Raw genomic sequence first — 20,818 nt, forward strand, 5'->3', positions numbered from 1 at the left:
TTTTGACCAGAGTCTTTTATTCATTATTACATTGTTGTCTAATACAATGTGGGACTGTTACCACGCTATTACATATTTTTACATGTAAATAGTCATTGTAACGGATCGCAGTTTCATAGCCACCCTCCTGACCCTGGTGGTCATGAAGCCCAGTGTTTCCGGTCTGCTGATCAGCCTGTGTCCTTGTGCTGCTGGTTTGAGTGTTCGAAGGCAGGTTTGACGGGGACCCGCATACAAAGGAAGAGTGACGTCAGCAGCGGGGGGGCACTTAGCAGCCTCTCTCTCTCCTCCTGCAGCTGGCTGTTCATCTCAGGTGAGACTCCACTCTGCAGCTCTCTCACATCCACAGCTCTCACTTTGACATCGGGAAGGATTTTTGAAGTTACCCACCCATCACTGTCTCTCCAGGAAGACTTGACATCCGTTCTGTTGCCTTGCTCTTTTCGGGACTAGCACAATGGGGAGATTAGATGCGGTTCGGCAGTTTAATTTGCTCAGCTGGCTCAGAGAGGAGAGAAGATCGAGGAAACTGAGCCTCTTCATCGTGTTCGTCGCTCTGCTGCTGGACAACATGCTGCTGACAGTAGTCGGTAGGTGCGCTCCTGTTTTCTCACCTGTGAAATCCCTGCGCAGTTTGATTCTTTTGCAACAGGTAGCCCAGTTTACAAAGTCTGTTCAAAGATGCTTAATTTATTTTCGGAGTGTTTGGCCCCAGTCTGGAGAGGAGCGCGTAAACTGTGCCTAGTGCGCACCGGATTCTAAGCGTGCCACATGTAGAAACCATGTAATGGTCAGTTTGAAATGTCTGAAATAAAGAGCAAGTTGCAGGTCAGCAAAATATAATAAGGATGATGATTTATTTGGAATATGTTTTACATCTTTTAATTATAATAAACGCGCTTGCTCGCCCTCCATTTAAAGACTGTAAAATGATCAGATTTGAGCTCAGTCTAATCTCTCCATCTGAGGCTCAGATGCAGAACCCACAGCCTTCTGTAACTAAAGTAAACTGTGCAAGAGCAGCTGAAAAATACTTTTGATAAGGTAAACCTTAGATAGTTATCATGATCATTTGATCAAAATGATCAAAATGTGATGCTCATTCTTTATCTTTTTACAAAACTCACCACCGTGAGCTGAGGTCACGGCGTCTCCAAAATGAGAAAAGGAATTGTGTCCCCTCCAAGCTAACAGCATATAAAACCCAGGACTGTTACAACCTGCTCAGCTGTGGCTCTGCCTCCCTGCCGAAGTGCCTTTGGGCAACGGCAACCCCAATCTGTGCCATCATGGGTGTGTGAGTGCGTTTGGATGAGCAAGTGCATGTATGGTAGCCCACGTGAAGGATCACCACAGCCCTGTTCTGCGCACCGGAGCGCGCATTGTCTGTGGTGTGTGTGTGTGTGTGTGTGTGTGTGTGTGTGTGTGTGTGTGTGTGTGTGTGTGTGTGTGTGTGTGTGTGTGTGTGTGTGTGTGTGTGTGTGTGTGTGTGTGTGTGTGTGTGTGTGTGTGTGTGTGTGTGTGTGTGTGTGTGTGTGTGTGTGTGTGTGTGTGTGTGTGTGTGTGTGTGTCCTATTACTGAACATCCATCATGCATCTTCAGGGTAAATACTGACACTCTTAGCCCGGCTTAGTTGACTTTACTAGAAATTCGCGTGGAAATCCGTTGCCTTAAACCACTTAAGTTTTTACACAAGCAACAAACTTAACAGGTTGAGTTTTTACACGTAGAACTTTAAGTAGACTTATCTTAGTTTACATTTGCAGTCTTATCTCAAAATCATTAGTTCACATAAATGATGTCTCAGTTGTATGAAATAACTTGTTTAAGTTAAATATAAAAATAACATTATTTATCAAGGCTTAATATCATGTGTTAATACAAATGTCTTTTAATAAAATTAATTGTACCATTTTGATTTGGGTATTGTATTTATACATTGTTTTACCAGAATTGTAAGGAAGGGAAAACATGAAACAATATACATTTAAATATTCCAATGTTTTTATTGACAAAAATAACCTCGTTAACCAGAAGACAAGCAAAGACGGGAATTAGAACCCACAACATTTAACAATATGTGTGTGAAAAATCACACACCTGACAGTGAAAGGTCAGCGAACAGTGCTGAACATTATGATGTCACTGGTAGCAGCTGAACAGCAGTGACAAGTGTCAGTGCATTTCTTTACATTGTAAGCTGGTTCTTCAAGGTTTGCAACCTTGGCTTTAGTTCATCTTGGCCCAACGTGAGAAGAACCTTTTGGATGAACTGGAATGTGAGCATCATACTCTTGGGGTAGTTGAGATGCAGTGCGTATGTAAGACCAAACAGAATGAACATCGCTTTTGGCAGGTCTTGGATGTTGTCGATCACAACTTATCCCTCAAGGATGATCTTCAGCGAGGCTGGACTACGATGCAGGGAAGATGAGGGACCAGCACCTTCATGCTCAACCAGCAGGATCCCAATTTCAATGTCGCGGAACGAGGCCTCATCATCAGTGTCCTGAAACGACAGCAGCATAAGAGCACAATAAGGATATGTTTCATTAAATAACCATGAATAATGCAATATAGTCATAAGAGAGTCAGACACATGAGGGAAGGTGTGAGTTGGTTCTGCTGGAATAGAGCACAAATAGATCACTCAAAGAGGTTGGAAAGAGCTGTTGCTATTAGTGCTGACCGAGAAATCATATTTTCGTTGTCATCGCAATATGAACATGCGTGATAAAAAAAATAGCAAAATAGCAATAAACAATTAATAAGAAATTATTTAATTTAGGGATAGTATGGAAACCCAATATTAAACGTAAGCCACATTTGGTATACCAGCTAAGACAAAAGCTGTCTGTATGAACTGTTTAGCTCAGTTTGCCACGTATCTTAAAACGTTGCGTATTATTGTGATTTAACTTGCTGACTGAGACAAAGCAAACGCCCCCCCAATGCTTTGTAGAGGTCTGTGGGGTTGTCGCCAAGGATAATTGGAAGCCCTCTGAGCACCAGGGTTCGGATATCAGTTGGCTCTGTAGTCTGTTGGGGAGTAAAATGACAACAAGTTACACAGCTAGAATGACAATAAATTTTTGGTATATTTGACTCGTTACCACAGCTGTAGGACAGGAAAATAACCCGGTTTTTTTTCAGCTGAATCTTTGTCCTAGTCATTAGTTTATTGTTTATTTTTGTATATATGGTGCATTTGTGACATTGTCAAACACAGAAAGCATACATACATAGACCCTCACATGTACAATAAAGGGAGTAAAAGAGACCATTCTACCAGGGTCAACAGTTTAACCCGTTACCTTTGAAGACGAACTCTGTCCCGCCCATCACGCGGGTGGAGTGGAGCCCCCGGCTGTAGCGCCCCCGGGCGTAGATGCTGAAGGTGGGGTGTTGGCAGATGGGGTCGGAGTAGTGGTAGTATTCGCCCTCCCAGGTGTGGTTGTTGTCGTGGAAGAGAAAGTGGCGAGTGAGGAAGAGCACCTCGGGGCGCACCTCACAGCGCTGGCTCAACCACTCACCGTACAGCCCCGCGCGGGGCCAGGATGAGGGGGTGCAGCTCGTCGGAGCGGAAGATAATCCGGCAGGCGTGCAACCTAAGGACACATTTTGAATTGGGTTTATTACCAAATGATAACTAGAAAATAAAATGAAAAAAATACATTCACTCCACTGCACAAGGTTAACTAAACTATGTACATCGTTAACTAACCTCTGCAGAACGTTAACTAACCTCTGTACAACGTTAACTAACCTCTGCAGAACTTTAGCTAAACTCTGCTAATATCCCCTTAATGACATGCTCCTTTGAACATTTTGCTAAGTTACTTTTATAAATGTGACGAATCACTCATATGCAACCTTATTAAAAGCCATTTTAAATCGGTTTTGTTACCATATGATCAGCCGTTAAGTAACGTTAGCTAAACCACGTGCAGCTTTAGCGCTAAGCTAACTTGTTGTGAGCAGGTCTTTTAGCTAATACATTTTTGACAGAAAGACATCTACAGATAGATATAGATGTTTTCAAACTCACCATTCCACGTAAAGTTGTTTTCAAAATTCGGTCGGACCAGGAGAAACGTAACACACTGAGTTATCTCTGATTAATAGGATTATTGCAATGCACATTTCAGCTAAATAGTGCAAACAACTAATTTGCTTTAGTAATGACACAGTATTTTTACAAAACATGAACGGCATTATTAATGACAGCTGAACATTTTAATTTAAATAAAATCCGGGTTTAGAGTCACAATGTGCTCATTTAGTGTGTGTGTGTGTGTGTGTGTGTGTGTGTGTGTGTGTGTGTGTGTGTGTGTGTGTGTGTGTGTGTGTGTGTGTGTGTGTGTGTGTGTGTGTGTGTGTGTGTGTGTGTGTCAGGTGTGTGTACAGAAGTATTTACTACAGACACAGCAGTAGTGTCATAAGCCATGACACTTGTCAATCAACAAACACCTTTTCATGCCCACTTAAAATGTCCACTTAATTCCAAAAGTAAATATCCAGAGGTGGTTGGTCCGTTGTGTAATGTTTACACCATTGTTCCATAAAGTCTCATAGCTCATGGCTGCTGCTGCTGCTGCTGCTACAATGCATCATGTTCAGCACCTCCAAAAATCTGCTTTAAAATGATTTTAAAATAAAGATTTCAGTTAATGATGATGAGGTACAAACTTGGAACATAGCACTATCAGGCCACTAACTACTGTACATTTTAAATTCTGTCAGAATGAGTAGAGGGAGACAGAACTGCATCAGAAATGTGTCTTTGGCTCAAGAGCTGCACCAATATGTCTGTTAGAGTCACAAGATCAACCAACATTTCTAAAATTCATCCAGGTGTGAGGCACACAGCACGTGACAGCTAGCAGGATGTGTGAGCAGACTGTATAAACATGGACTTATATGTAAACTTGCTAATGAAAGGTTAGGCCCTAGGGTCTGCATTACCACCGTTAAACGTAAAATCCCCAGACACTCCCTGTGGTGACCAGGATTTAGATTGTGTTGTTTATGTTCTTGCTTGTTTTAATGGGCTTTGTTTATGCATTTCATTTGTTCATTTTAAATTCACTTCAATTTATGAGTCTGCGTTGTAAAACTATCAACGATCAGTGACCTGCAATTTAAATGTGGAATAGTAATAAAATAACCCTGCATTGTTGAATCTCATCTTTCTGTAGAATTGTAAGCTATATGTTATTATTATTATTATTGCTGTTTGTTTCATCAAAATGCATTAGCATCTGCTAAACATCCGGTCCCCTGAAGCTCCGGTGTGTGTTAGTCAAACATTAGCCTCCTGAGCCTCACCCTCCTTTGAGCATATGTATTTAAAAGGAAGAAAACACGCAAGTAGCAGCTTTGAAATAACTTTAATGAATTCCTAATTTATCTTTGTATGTCAAACATTTTTTATTGATTATTCCTTTAGCACATAGTTTTATATTTTTTAATAATTGGTCCCCTGTAAGGCCCTCGGTTGTTATTTTTACAACATTACTTTAAGTAATCCTAAAAAAGTCAGTAGGCTAAATGTTTTTTTTTTTAAAAGATTACATTGACAGAGTCAAAAGGTCCTTTTGTTCAGCGTCACAATGCTATTAGGTATTAAATATGTTTATAGGTCCCGCCCTCTGGCCATACACTCACACAACTTCCGAATCTTCAAACGAGCAACATCTCTTTGTTTTATTGGACTGGATGTGTCAGATTCAAGTAAGTAAAATGCCTCAAATATATATGTTTATTACAATGTCTAGAACATGTACATATTTAGTTATTGTGGAATACATTCATCACATTTGATTTTGAGCAGCTTATGTCTTTGTTGCAATATTACAACACTGGGTCAGTGTGGTAGTCAAAAAAGGCATGTCTCCCTTTCATGGAAATTGCCCTTCTTATATGTTCACACATGGAAATAAAACACAAATAGAAATATAATCTATTTGATAATTCACTATAACTAACTTCTAAATGTGTCCTCTGATAAGATTTTGAATTAAGACCAGAATTGAATACATTTATACATTATTTCTGATAGCAGTATGTGAAATTATATCTGTAGCAATATTTTAAACTCTACTTATATCTTATCAGTTAATTAGTTACAAAAATACATTTAACTCTTTTCTGGTTCTGGCAGAAACAGTTCTTTCTGAAATGTTTCCGGACACTTGGATGTATCCCTTTTAGTATGATAATTAGCCTATTATCATTAGCCAGACAGCATTGTGTGACTTGTTGAACTGGTTTATCTGCATGTGTGGGTGCATTCCTTTTGTTATGATAATAGGCTAAGCCAGGTAGTATTGTGTGACTCAAGTGTACAATGTAAATAGGATTCAGATGCTTATTGCATCGGGACACCTGGAAGGGGGGGTGCATGCATTCCTTTTAGTATGATGTCTAAGCCAGACAGAATGAACACTTGTTCCACCACCCCATCTATTCCTTCAGGTAATCTATTACAATATAATAAGCATATGTATTATTGATACATATATTTTAATTACTTTTTCCATTTCAGAATGCCACCAGCAAAGAGAGGTCCTCGATTCAGTGTGCAGGATGTGATTGCTGCCATCCAAAAAGGAGAAAGTGATTTTGAGATGGAATCAGAGGACAGTGACACTGCTATGAGTGAAGAAGAGGCAGATGAAGATGCCTGTGGATAAGTGGACAAAGAAAACCAACAACCCAATGACCGCCCAGTCTGATTATGTGGACATCGAAACCCAACTAAATAACCACACCAAGCCCCGTGACAGGTATCGCTGGCTGAAAAAATATTTCATCCAACTGTAACCTTGAAGGCGAGAAGAGCTTGAAGAAAAAAGGGAGAAGCTTTGACATCAGAGTGGAGGCCAACCACAACATCTGTGCTGTCAAATGGTATGACAGCAGAGCGGTCACACTTGTGTCATCCTTTGCTGGACCAGACCCTGTGCAGAACATTCAACGCTGGGACAAAGCCAACAAAAAGCTATGTAGAAGTTGAGAGGCCTTCCATTGTGGGTACTTACAACAAGCACATGGGAGGTGGTGATTTGTTGGACTCGTTTACAGCCAAATATAAGTTCTCCATGAAGTCCCGACGCTGGTACGTGTACATCTTCTGGCACACCATCATCCTTGCTGTGATCAACGCCTGGCTCCTCTACAAGTGGGACTGCAAAGCTCTAAAGATGGCAAAGCAGGAGGTAGCATCCTCTCTCATCCTGGTAAGAATGCATTTCTGCTATTTGCCATTTGTAATATTTAAAAATATTTCACTGTAATGTTTTTGACTTGTATCCTAATGTATTTTTGACATGTATCTAAATTGATTCTGTTCTAATCAGGTGAACACAACTCCTCTGAAAACACCCAAGAGAGGACGACCACCTTCAGGGAACGGGAGTCCACCAAGCGGGGCCCCATCCAAGAGATACAACCTCCACGGAATGCAAGGACCTAATGGCACATTTTCCAGTGACGACAAAGAGAAGACGCTGCAGACACTGCAGTAAAGGCAGGGGCGGCGGGTACTGTAGGCTAGGGAAGGCTAAGCCTTCCCAAATATCTTTTTTTTGTCACTGTATCCTGGTAAACATTTAAATATAATTTTTGTGTCTTTGACATTAGCGCTGCTATGCAGCCACCTCACGGAGTGGAAGCGCCTGTGCAGGCATGTTTGTGTCAAGCGGCTTGTGATCGTGATGTGATCAAGCCCCTCTGTGGCCAATCACATCACGATCCGACAGCGAAGCCTCGAAAATAGATATACGACATTTTTCAAGGCAAACATTAAAGGTCCCATGTCATGCTTTTCTGGTTATTACCCATCCCCTTGTGTGTTATTGAGCTTTTTCTGCATGGAAACGGTCTGCAGAGTCACAAACCCTCAAAGTAAACCCTGTAGCGAGTAAAACTCTAACACAGAAAAGACCTGTCTATGCTGCCCCAGAACGCCTCGTTGGAGATTTCTCTTTTTCCATTGTTTACTTTTTGGGTATAGTGACGTAACGTAACTGATTTGGACCAATCTGGGGAGCCGTTACGTTATGTCCGCGGAGCCGTTACGTTTGGCCCAATCCGTGGACTTGCTCACACACACACACACTCGGCGGGACGTTGCGAGGGTCGCTGCTGCGAGGAGCGGGACACTGTAAGCTGGCTCACTGGTGTGGGGTCGGCGAGACAGCGAGACACTGCGGAACTCAACCTGGGCACACACACAAACTCCCAGCCAGGCGGTGTGTGTGTGCCCAGGCTGAGTTCCGCGGTGCCTCGCAGTCTCGCAGACGGCCACTGGGCTCATAGGGAGGGGGGCGGCAGGAGCTCCAACAAGCCGTGTAGGACAGAGAGTGAATACACATACTATACAGAGATGCTGTATGAGAAACCAATGTGAGTTTGGAAAATTGCACAATATAAATCTATTCTAGTAGACTTCAACAATGTAATTATGATCAGTAGAAATGGCCATGACATGGGACCTTTAAAACAACCAGTAGTCAGGTAATATCTAGTAAGCCGGGCAGTGTGGGAGGCAAGTTTTTTTTTTGTAAAGCATAGTTACTACATAGGCCGCCGAAGATGACGTCAATGACGTCGCGTAGAGCTACTTCGATGGTTGTGTAATGCGGAAGTAGGCGTGGTTAAATCTAAACTGGGTTGGAAAAACGATAGACGCCGGAGGCGGGCAGCGTCTGGTTGAAAAAGTTGTTTAGCCTTCCCAAACCTGAGCCTCACGCGCAGGGTAAACAAAGGGTAAACAAACACGCAATGCAGCAAGTGTGACGTCCGTCTGTGCTTTTCCGACGACATGAACTGTTTTTGGGACTACCATTGCATTACTATTTAATAAATGACTATTCATAAAAAATATGACTGATGTGTGATTATTATTCATGCTATATACTGATATAGGGCTAAGTAAGAAATTCTGCTCCCACCTAAGCCCAACGTTGCAATATTACAACATTTCTCTAAAAACTTACCAAAACGTAGAAAATGTGAAAAGTCTTTCATATCTGCACCAGAGGCTCCCTACAACAACATCTGAAAGATAAAAAAAAATGTGCAAAAGTTTTTTTATATTTGGGCTTTACAGAGTTAAGGTTATTTAAAGGTATGAATGGGCTGGGCTCTAAAGTCTGTGAACAGCATCAACAGATGTTTCACTAAAGACAAAATGTTGTCAGTTTTGTTACATATTCTCGGTATTCTACTAAGTCTTTGCTTTGTCACAGTCTTTATAAAAATATAATACATCATATCTCTGTCGTACACACCTCAAACCATTTCCAACTAGAACACAGCTTTCTGAAAGAACCATCCCTGTCTACAGGAACAACTCTTAAGAAACAATCCTGAAGAAAGCAGATCACTCTGCTAGTATCACAAAGACCATGGGACTTAAATCCGAATTGTTTTAAAATGATAGAATGTGTTGATAAAACATAACCTGTAGGCAAACAATGACATGTGTTTGTTAAGGCAGCGTTTAAAACCTAACCCAAATTGCTGTATAATCATTGCACTATTCAAAATCATAGATAATTATCACGTCTAATGTGGCATAGTAAATTATTTTGACATTGTATAGATGACAGTACCATTAATTGTTCCTTACCATATTTGTATATACATACAGTATATATATATATATATATATATATATATATATATATATATATATATGTTTTATATATATATATATATATATATATATATATATATATATATATATATATATATAACACTAAGTGTTGAATAATATATTGATGTGTGTATTCAGTTAAAAAGACTGCCACATCAAACATTTGTTTAAAGGGTGCAGTGTTGATACCATCTACATCCTCCTCAGCTATCTTCAGGCGTGTAAAAGCCATTCCAGGTGAAGCAGTACCACATTACATTCGGTCGATAATCAAAGTAGTAAGATCAATCCATAATTACATTTCTCAGCCCAATATCATAAGACATTTGTCTCAGGTGCTGTACAGTGTGTACAGCACACCCTTTGTCTTTAGACCCTGGCAGCGTACAAGGGCCAATTCCAAAAGAAACCCCTCAGTTACCGGGAAAAACATGTTAGAAACATCAGAGAGCAATGCCCTATGGGGTTTTATGTATGTGCACTTTAAGATAATATGGTGCCGACCATTAAGTGAATTGTATTCTATATTTTATAGAGATTTGTTTTCCATACCAGGGGCCTCATTTATAAAGCCTTCTGAGGATTCACGTGGGAAGGTTGCTTGCGTAGGACAAAGCAAATAAATACGCACAGACATTGTCCGATTCATAAAACACTGCGTACCGGTGTATGAGGTTTTTTTAAACCCTGTAATGATGCTGTATGATGTCCTTTTTGTTGTTCTGTTTATGTTTTTATGTTTCATGTGGAACCTACTTGAGCAGGTCTCCCTTGAAAAAGAGATCAATGATCTCAATGGGATACACCTGGATAAATAAAGGTTTGAAATGAAATGAGGACTTGCGTACGGCACATCCTACACCGGTTTCCCTTTATAAATCACAATCAACTCGAAATGCGGCGCAGCTTTTGCAGGCTTCACGTAACGCATATTTGCCTATAAATAGTCAAAGAAATGCCCCATATTAATATTCATTTGGACTGACTGCATGAAGAAGATCGCAGGAAATGACGACAGAACAGCTAAAAAATACATTTCACACCGTGGCCGTTTCTCAATCTCGAGGATACTGGCTTCCAAGCCAATATTTCAAGGATGCTACGTCATCGAGTGCCGCCGAAGTACTGTTCCAATGTCCAGCATACTTGGAATTCCACCGAGACCGCATCCTTGGTTTGGGGGAAATTTCGAAGCTGCACATGGGTAGACTTCGCGTCCTTAAAATCCCCACAATGCTTTGCGCACGGACCAATTTTAAAAACCCATGCGGAGAATGGCTGAACCGACGCAGCACACATTTAAATGTAAGTCTGTAGTGGCGTAGAACATGTGTTGGTAAATATGTTACTTTGTTACATTTGTTATCACCAAAAATGTGTTCCGTGAATTTAAAGCAAGTTCATAATTAGATAGACATCGTGAGGTAGGCTATTTATTTTCGTTACAGTTTATGTTGAAACCGTTAGAGAGAGTGGCACACTTGTTAGCCTGTTCCATTCTTCTTCGTTTTCCGAAGCCGTGGCTTGGAAGCATACTTGTTTTGTTTCTGAAGGAAGTGACTTGGAAGTACGCGACAACCAAGCAAGTATCCTCGAGATTGAGAAACGGCCCGCGTCAGATTTTGGTTCTTTTGGGGAGGTGGAGACAAATGACATTGTTTGGTGGATGCAGTTTGAACCACAGTAGCAGCATGGAGGTCGGATCGTCACCAAAATAAATAAATAAGTGGTCCAAAAAAAGTTAATGACAAAATACACACAGGGCCGTCCCTCCCTACAGGCCGATCATGCAGACTGCGTGGGGCCTCACCTTGCGGAGGGGGCCTCAACTGAGCCGAAATCGTGGCGCACCGATGCGCTTATGCGGCGCAATTAGTGTGGCGCGGCACGGTTTCGCCGCTGCGAGGCTCCACTAGCAGGGGCATCCCTGCGGAGTGGAGTCAATTAATGTTTATTCTTTTATTTGGTGGTTTGTGTCCCAGCTGTCGATCAGCTGTGCGCAGCGTCTCCACTGCACTGCAGCCACTCTATATACCAGGTAAAGAAAATAAAAGTAATGTGTTGAGTTATATCAGCTGCCAAATCTACCAAATATATGGTGTTCTTAGTTTCCATACCTCCTGTGTTTTATGAGCGACTTATCAAGCCTTAGCAAACGGCATAGCCTACAACACGATTAAACAGGATAATATATAAAACCATGCTCGTATCTACAACCTATAGAAATACAAACGGCCTCAGTTTAGACGTAATTCTGTCCTCCTGCTTACTGCATCATTTATGAGAATACATGTCATAACATTAAGACAACATATTCGAGGTGGTTTTCAATAACATATCCGTATATATTTATTTCTCCAAGTTATGTTTTTGTATGCACTGAGGAGTCTCAAACAGGCGCTTGTTTAATCATTTTAAGATTGGATTTAATCCATTTGTGCAAATGAATTCTTCATATATGATAAATGAGAGGTAATATTTGATTTATGGTATTATTTTCACATTTTTCTCTCCACTCTTCCTCCTGCCTACGGTGTCGCAGTTTCTCGTCTCTCCCGTTTTTGTGTTTAGTGCGTACGCATGGGTCAGAGTTTGTGTGGACGACCGCACGTTTTCCCGTCAAGTTTGTTTTTTATAAATAGCAAACATTGCTTAGAAACTGGCGTATGCTATATTTTGAGCGTTCACACCGTTTATAAATGCGGCCCCAGGTCTTCTTCCTCTCAGCGAATCACTCTTGCTATACAAATATCATGTCATGTGTCCTCATCCTATTGTCTGTTACCAGTGGCTTCAACATTTTCCTAGCACTTTTCTAGCACTTTTAAGAAAGATATATGTAATGTATGTTATATTCTATACATTTCCACACAATCAAGTTTTCTGCAACAGGCACATCTTTTTCGATTCGCTGAAATGTAGAAATTTGGACTTTGTAATGTTAGGTGAACAAACCCCTCAGTGGTTAAAGAAACTGTGGATTCAAGGTGTGGAGTACCCTTCCTGCTCTGCTGAAATGTTGAAATGGCCCCTGGTCTTCTATCATGCTATGGAGCATCAGTCAGCGGTTCTGTCGTGTTTCCTCACATCCCTCTCTTCTCAACTCTTTATGCCCACCAGTTCCCATAATCCCCAGTTACCTGTACGGCCTGGATGAGTCGGCAGAGATGGCGTTGAAGAACCACACCCTGACACAGCAGGCTCCAGCGGGGGCCTTCCACAGCATCGTGTCCTTATATGACAACACGGTGAGGACCGCGGGCCCCAACACCACAGTCAGCTCTACGGACCCCCCCCCTGCTCCAGAGCTGCCACAGAACTCCTCCGAATGCCCCCAGTCCAGCGGCAGGCTGCTCAATGAGAATGTGAAAGTGGGACTGCTGTTTGCCTCCAAGGCCACCGTGCAGCTGCTGGTCAACCCCTTCATCGGGCCCCTCACCAACAGGTAGGCCCCTCTGTGTCTGTGAGGGGGAGGGAACACTCAACTGGGGGGATTCATACAGGTGGGAGAAGTACTCAGTTCTTGTACTTCAGTCAAATGTATACTCTGTTACAACTAAAGGTACTGCATCAAAATGTTACTCAAGTAAAAGCACAAAAGTATTAGCATCTTATTATACTTAAAGTACCAAAAGTAAAAGTAGAAGTACAGAGTAGCAAAACATTGAAATACTCAAGTACCTCACATTTGTACTTAAGTACATTACTTGAGTAAATCTACTTAGTTACTTTACACCACTGGGAATTAACTGGTTAACACATTTCACAGTAAAACAGGAACATTACTGTGACTTAGCAGCATTGTTGTTATTCCTACTCTAAAATAAAAGCTACTTTTATCCCTTGCATTTCATTCAGTTTAAAATTTAAATCATTACATTTTAAAAAACACTTCAGGACAGACCACTGGGTGGTTTTTAGGTTAAATAGTGTTTGACACAGCACTGAATTGTTATGTATAACACACATTATAAGTGCTTTCAATCTTTTTCTGTATTATAGGTGAATCCACAAGTTTTTTTTTCCTTTTTCGATAGATTGTTCTGTAAATGTAAGGTATGATATACAGTATATTGCCCGAGTTTCCTACTGCATGCAGAATTATGACCTAAAGATTCAGTTGCATTTCTTACTCTCCCTATAACAGCACCATCCATGTGTAGCTGTCACTCTGACCCATCAGGCTTGTTTCTGCTGGTCACTGAAATTGTCAATTGCACTCTGCAGTTACAGCTCATTTTAAGCCATGTGAGGAACAGAACTACAATCATGGTCGTATGTGGCATTTGACACAACTCAGCGTGTGCAAGAAATGTTAAAGAGAAAAGACAGAAAACATTGGAAAGACAATGATTTCATTTAAAGCAGAATGACGAAGGACAGGGGATGGCAGTATGACAGACACTGAGGCTTCCTGCTAGCCGGGGGGCAGAATTGTTTTTAAATATCCTCTTTTGTTTGTAGAGCCTGCAAGAGGTCAACACAGAATAACACTTGTGGACTTATTTAATTCAACATCCGACTCAAATCGGAGAGAGAGAAAGCAGCAAACAGACTCCCTGTTCCAGTTATAGAGGGGAAACATGTCAGTTAGATGTCACATGGGTTTTGAGGGTGTAACGTCATATCAGCTAATCCAACTGAATGAAATACAGAGCAGTTCCTGAAGATGTGTGTGTGATTTTCCAGTTTCATGGATGGTTGAGTTCCTCTATTTTAAACCAACATAAGAGTGTGATAGGCCGTGACACTGGTCAATCAACACCTTTCTAAACACGGTGGCCACAACAACTGCATACAAACACTGTGTGTGTGTGTGTGTGTGTGTGTGTGTGTGTGTGTGTGTGTGTGTGTGTGTGTGTGTGTGTGTGTGTGTGTGTGTGTGTGTGTGTGTGTGTGTGTGTGTGTGTGTGTGTGTGTGTGTGTGTGTGTGTGTGTGTGTGTGTGTGTGTGTGTGTGTGTGTGTGTGTGTGTGTTTTGGCCTTAGATGTTCCTGTTTAAATGTTTTTTACTGCAAGTTGAGCAACGACAACATTCTTTGAGGAGAATTTAACATTTCCACGTTGGGCTTAAGTTAAACCAGAGTCGGTGTGACGATTTGAGCAGAATGTGAGATAAATGTTTACAGGAAATGGAGAAGCATGGATGCTCCAACAATAGTGACACCAACCTCCAAAGCAATATTCTGTGTCTCAGATGGGCGCTCAGATATGCTGTAATTGAGGAACATTAGTGGTTCTTAGTCACCTTCCATCCTGACAGAGGACAATAGAAGGCAAGTCAAGCATGTCAGGTATCTGCGGGGATTACAACAGCTCTGATGTGCATGGCAGCTTTAAACATTTTAATGAAAGAAGGCGTTGTCATCCTGCTCCGCTACAATCGTAACTGAGTCATGCAACTACAGAATTTATGCAGTGTTCCTGGGGTTACAGGACACAATGTGCAATGCAGTTTATTTTTGATTATTTTGACTTTCATTTTATGATTTGGTTTCACTTCATGTTGCACAAATTGTAACTTTAACCTCTTATTAACATTTGGATAGAATGTTCATCCGTAATACCTGTGCTGGTTGACATAGCGAAAATGTCTTCGGACTGACAATAGATTTGACTCGTTAAGCACACAAAAATATCTCTTCCTCGCAAAGTAACACTACTTTAGAAAGTGATAGTATATTGAGAAGAATACCATCTTTGAATAAAGCCATTTAGTTAATGTGTGTTTGTTTTGTGACATGCTTTCTGTTGAATTATAATCTGTCCTTTTTCTCTTGGTCCTTTCAGAGTAGGATACCAACTTCCCTTATTCGCTGGCTTCTGTATCATGTTCATGTCTACAATCAGTAAGTCCTATCCCACCTGTCGTCTTCATCTGAAAATCCTAATGTTTCCTCTTGCCTGATGTTTCTTTGTCTATATTTCTGCTCTTTGATGTGTAGTGTTTGCCTTTTCGTCGAGCTATGCTCTGCTGTTTCTGGCCCGATCACTGCAGGGTGTCGGCTCCTCCTGCTCCTCTGTGGCCGGTAAGATCTTTTTTCTTTTACACCATTCAATTTATCTGAATGTAGATTCTCAAAGGACATTGAGTGACAGCCTGAGCGTGTGCATTTAAAGGAGTGCTGCATTAGAAGTTGTTTGTAGCCTAAATGTTGCCAGATTAGACAGGAGGTGCTGACCTCCTCCTGTAGAGAAAGCAGTTTGCCTTCTATGATGCTACACAATTATTTAAAGAAAGTCCTACTTTGGTGGTGTTTTGGACTATCTTACTTTAGTTTGTAATCTAAAAATGAAGCACACATCCAAAAGCCTATATGGACTGTTTGTTGTGTAACGGAAGAATTGAAAATGTTGCTTATGTTGGACAAAGTAAGCAAAGCTGCATAAAGATAACTGTATGTTTTCCTACATGTACCCGTATTGAGATAAAGTATAAAGACAATATGTTTTTTTTTAAAGATGGTAACTCCCTTTTAAAACGTTACTGTGAAAGTGGTAAGCTAAAGGATCCATTTAGGCCACAACCATCGAAAATCAGAAACAACATCACCACTTCTGCAACAGAAATTGTGCAACAGAAGTATTAATTACGATACACCTAATTCAACACTGCCCTCCATTATTAAACTCCTGCAGGTCCTTTATTTCACATGTTTGTGGTATTAAAGGCAGTGGCATACCTCTGGCTTTGTAAGGCTCAGTCAGCCTAATTGGACATGCTAGCTAATAGCCAATTACTTCAGCCTGTATTCAGCCTGAAAACTATGGAAACCACCTGACATCTGAATCCAGAGATGATGAGAAAATCCCAATAATAAACTGTACTACCATTTCTTTAGAATCCTCAAACGAAAGGATGGAAATATAGAACTCAAACATAATCGTGAGTAAAAGAAGCAGAGGCTAAAATGACCAAACAAACACATGTCAACATGAGTTCCAGTTTATCCCAAAATGAGCCATGTGTTTTTTAATTAGCTAATGTGATTAGCGTTATGACATTTACCACTATTACATAATAAGTATATATGTACCACATTATTTGTGTCTGCTACGTTTTTATATAGCAAACATGTTTTTCAACGAGTGGTTGTTATTGCAGGATCTGTACCTCTGTGTGTTCTCAGGTATGGGAATGCTTGCGAGTGTGTACACAGATGATGAGGAGAGAAGTCACGCCATCGGAATCGCCCTGGGGGGTCTTGCAATGGGGGTGCTAAGTATGTACACAGATGATACTGTAAAGGTTACATCAGGTCTGGTTGGGCCAGTGGACAGTCAAATGTGTCAATTGCTTTTCTATCCTTTCAACCCTGAGAGAGCGTGAGAACACAGAACAACATTCTGTCATGCTAGGTGCCAAACATGAGCGTATGAAGAGAACTTTTTTCCACATCCACTGGGCCCATAGACCATGCTTGCCTTTTCTTTAAACCATGCGGCGCCCATTAGCTAGCCATTCAAAAGTAATCGAATGCTACATGTACGAACATGCAATGGCGTCCGGACCAATTGTGTAAAGACATCACAGAAAGAGAGACTGCTCAGGACCTCCCTTTATAGCATATCATTTTATAGTTTTGCTATTTCAATGTTCTGAACACAAAAAAATAATACCGTTTTATAAAATCATGAACTCAATCAAATCAAATTCACCATTCGACAACAACTGAGTGTAAGAGAGTCAAATAAGTTTGGGCTTGATATGGACAATTCATTGCATTAAATTCTGGATTTTCTGACCCACATTTTATGAATCCAATTAATCAAAAAGATTTAATGGATTAAGAAAAAATGGCATGCATATCTAATCTATCAAATCAAATGTTAAAACATGTATTCAACACTTTTTCAAAACTAACCTGACACACTTAACAAAGCTGCAGTAACTAACGTGATAATAAAGCTGATGTTTCCCCACAGTTGGCCCCCCCTTCGGCAGTGTGATGTACGAGTTTGTGGGGAAGACCGCTCCTTTCCTCATTCTGGCCAGCCTGGCTTTGTTTGATGGAGGTACACTTACATTGTTACTTACATTTAAATCAACAAGAGTCATGCCAAAATTAATAGAAATAATAATGTGTGAGCTTTACATTGTTGAACATATCTTCACATGTTTAATGTTACATTAAGTTGATACACTGTGTCTTCACAGCTCTGCAGCTCTTTGTTCTACAGCCCTGCAAGGTGGCCCCAGAGGTGAGTCTGTGTTCCCTGTTCATTAATTTCCTGAACGTTAACATCATTCATTAAGGTGACCTTTACAGCTGCACATCATTTTAAAGATTGTTGATGACATTGTATGGTCAATACAGGAAGTGGGTTAAGAAATGTTAAGAAGGTGGATGATGTGCATCAACACGGAACATGGAGTAAATGGAAATGGAGTCACTCACTCTATTTAAAACATGAATCCAGACACAGTGTCTGACATCTCTCAAGAAAACAGGGACAATTTAACAGTCAGGATCCAACCTTCAGCTCTCCGACAAATTGAAATGTGACCAGGGACCTCATTTATAACGCCGTGCATAGGATTCACGTGGGAAGGTTGCTTACGTAGTAGAAATCCCAAAAATAGGTATAGATATTTTCCGACATTTTCCGATTCACCAAACATTGCGTACCGGCAAGGAAAGTGCGTACGGCACTTCCTACGCCTGTTTCCCTTTATAAATCACAATCGACTCGAAATGCGGTGCAGCTTTTGCGGGCTTCACGTAACGCCCATATTTGCCTATAAATAGTCAAAGAAACGGCCTTTCATTCATTCATTTTGACTGACTGCATGAAGAAGATAGCAGGAAATGACGACAGAACAGCTAAAAAAGACATCTCACACCGTGTCAGATTTAGGTTATTTCGGGGAGGTCGAGATAAACAGTGGGGCGCCAGAGTATTTTTGTTGGGTAATCTATGGTAGGGCTAACCCATACAGTGGTGGGGCTCAAGTCAGTATTTGTAATGTAATTACCGGTACATACACACTATATTGCACCCCTTGACAGTGAAACGCCACGCGTGAGGCTTTTATTAGCTGTTATTAGTCTCCTTTTATCAGCTAAATTACATCGAAAGCAACAGGTGTGAGTTAAACAATACAATAGCCTATTCTGCTAATTCCACGTCGTTACAACATGCTACGGAGCGGCAGAAACAAGAAAAGTTGGCATATAGAATTGACACGGAGAGGGGGAGAGGGGGAGAGGGGGAGAGGACCTGATTTGGTGGTTTGTGTCCCAGCTGTCGATCAGCTGTGCGCAGCATCTCCACTGCAGCCTGTGCATCTCAACCCCACCCCCCCGCAGCAACTCTATATCCACCAGTTAAAGGAAATACAACTAATGTGCTGTGTTATATTAGCTGTACAATTTACCACATATGGTGTTCTTAGTTTCCATACCTCCTGTGTTTTACGAGTGACTTATCAAGTCTTGGCAAACGGCATAAAACACGATTAAACGTGATAGTATATAAAACCATGCTCGTATATAAAACCTATAGAAATGCAAAACGGCCTCAGTTTAGACGTAATTCTGTCCTCCTGCTTACCGCATCATTTATGAGAAAACATTTCATAACAGTAACACAACATATTCGAGGTGGTTTTAAATAACATATCCGTATTTATTTATTTCTCCAAGTTAGGTTTTTGTGTGCACTGAGGAGTCGCAAACAGGCGTTTGTTAAATCATTTTAAGATTGGCTTTAATCAATTTGTGAAAATGAATTATTCCTATATGATAAATGAGAGGTAACATTTAATTTATGGTATTATTTCCACATATTTCTCTCCATTCTTCCTTGTGCCAATTGTGTCGCAGTTTCTCGTCTCTCCTATTTTTGTACTTAGTACGCATGGGTTAGAGTTTATGTGGAGGACCGCACGTTTTCCCGTCAAGTATTTTATAAATCGCAAACATTGCCTAGAAATTGGCGTAAGCCATTTTTGGAGCGTATATCCCTTTATAAATGAGGCCCCTGTTCTTTCCTCTGATCTGTGGATTGGGGTATCATTGACGTTAGCTTCCAAAAGGCAGGCATCAGCCAATTAGAAGGTTATATCGAACAAAATAAAGGAATTCAGTATTAATAAGTAGAACATTTTAGAAAACAGAGATCCTGATTTGCAACCATTTGTAACGCTTTAAGCTGCATGTCAGTTTTCTGCATTCCTGTTCCTCAGCGTGAGTTGAGACTTTGGTCAGCAAGATGGACAGCAGGTCTATGTTCGGGGCTATTAGGCTTAAGGAGAATGAAAGAATCTTTCATTCGAGCCTTCAGTGAACACATTATTGATATTTTTTAAACACTAATGAATAATTCCTTCAGAAAAGAGATAAAGATTGCTTATTCTGTTCAAAATGACACATGATCTTATATTATCTGAGATCTGCTGATGGAGGCAAAGCCAGCAGAAGGATCGGTGTTATTTGCAGATTATTTCACCATTCCAATATTCTACATCTCGTGCAATTTTTAACAAACGATTCCTGCCTAGACATTTTAACAAGGTTCCCCAGAGACATGCATCAAGACATGTTAGTTCTGTTTGGATGTCAACAAGCTGCATTAGGCTCACACATTTTATTAAGGTTCTTTAAATGTATATAATTATAAACAGTGGGAATGCTTGCGACTGAATTATATCCTAAATTCTGTGTTTGATAGAGCATGTTGTTATCTGCCTTTGTCACAGAGTCAGAAGGGGACCTCGCTGTTAACACTGATGAAGGATCCATACATTCTAATCGCAGCTGGTAAGGAAATAATAGAATATCTGAAGAACACTAATTCACCCCACTGAATCATCAGTAAGATATTGCCTTTTATTACGGTGCTGGGGATAAAACAGGAAGAGAAATTTAACCAGAACTTTTTTGTGTTTGTTGGTCAGCCAAGCACAAAGCCAACAATTGATTTGCTGAATCCAGAGCAGGAATTTTGTTTTGCATATAAAAGATCAGAAATCAGATCAGCTTCTGCCTCACACTTACACTGCTACCAGTTGCTGTTAGAGCAAACTAAGCTCAAACACCATTTTCCCTCACCTTCATCAAACACATGTTCCTGGCGGACCACTAAGTTCTCTGACTGGACAGGATATGTATTCCCTCCAGCGTGCTCTGTACCTGCCATGGGGCCCGGTCC

The 20,818-nt window shown here is 40.8% G+C and overlaps 1 protein-coding gene and 1 long non-coding RNA gene across 5 annotated transcripts in view; one reads left to right on the plus strand and one right to left on the minus strand.

Moving 5' to 3' along the window:
* Window positions 1-232: 232 nt before the first annotated feature.
* The window catches only part of slc18a2 (solute carrier family 18 member 2), a 31,165-nt gene continuing 10,579 nt past the window's right edge, over window positions 233-20,818 (plus strand). For 2 of the 4 annotated variants that reach the window (XM_079688584.1, XM_079688586.1), the window contains exons 1-8: window positions 233-590; window positions 12,786-13,110; window positions 15,455-15,513; window positions 15,610-15,693; window positions 16,795-16,887; window positions 17,591-17,680; window positions 17,823-17,866; window positions 20,367-20,427. In XM_079688584.1, coding sequence (XP_079544710.1) covers window positions 458-590; window positions 12,786-13,110; window positions 15,455-15,513; window positions 15,610-15,693; window positions 16,795-16,887; window positions 17,591-17,680; window positions 17,823-17,866; window positions 20,367-20,427 — 889 coding nt within the window. In that variant the 5' untranslated portion in view covers window positions 233-457. Of the gene's footprint in view, window positions 595-11,572; window positions 11,704-12,785; window positions 13,111-15,454; window positions 15,514-15,609; window positions 15,694-16,794; window positions 16,888-17,590; window positions 17,681-17,822; window positions 17,867-20,366; window positions 20,428-20,818 lie in introns of those variants that run through there. The other 2 variants (XM_079688587.1, XM_079688585.1) reach the window with 2 other exon arrangements.
* On the minus strand, window positions 1,994-4,268 carry LOC307043782. The gene is made up of 3 exons (XR_013809449.1): window positions 4,050-4,268; window positions 3,316-3,609; window positions 1,994-3,040 (listed from the first exon to the last, which is right to left on the minus strand). It is a non-coding gene; the product is annotated as an uncharacterized lncRNA (long non-coding RNA).

This window comes from Notothenia rossii, assembly GCF_949606895.1.
Source record: "Notothenia rossii genome assembly, chromosome: 6".
In the NCBI taxonomy this organism is placed as follows: domain Eukaryota; kingdom Metazoa; phylum Chordata; class Actinopteri; order Perciformes; family Nototheniidae; genus Notothenia; species Notothenia rossii.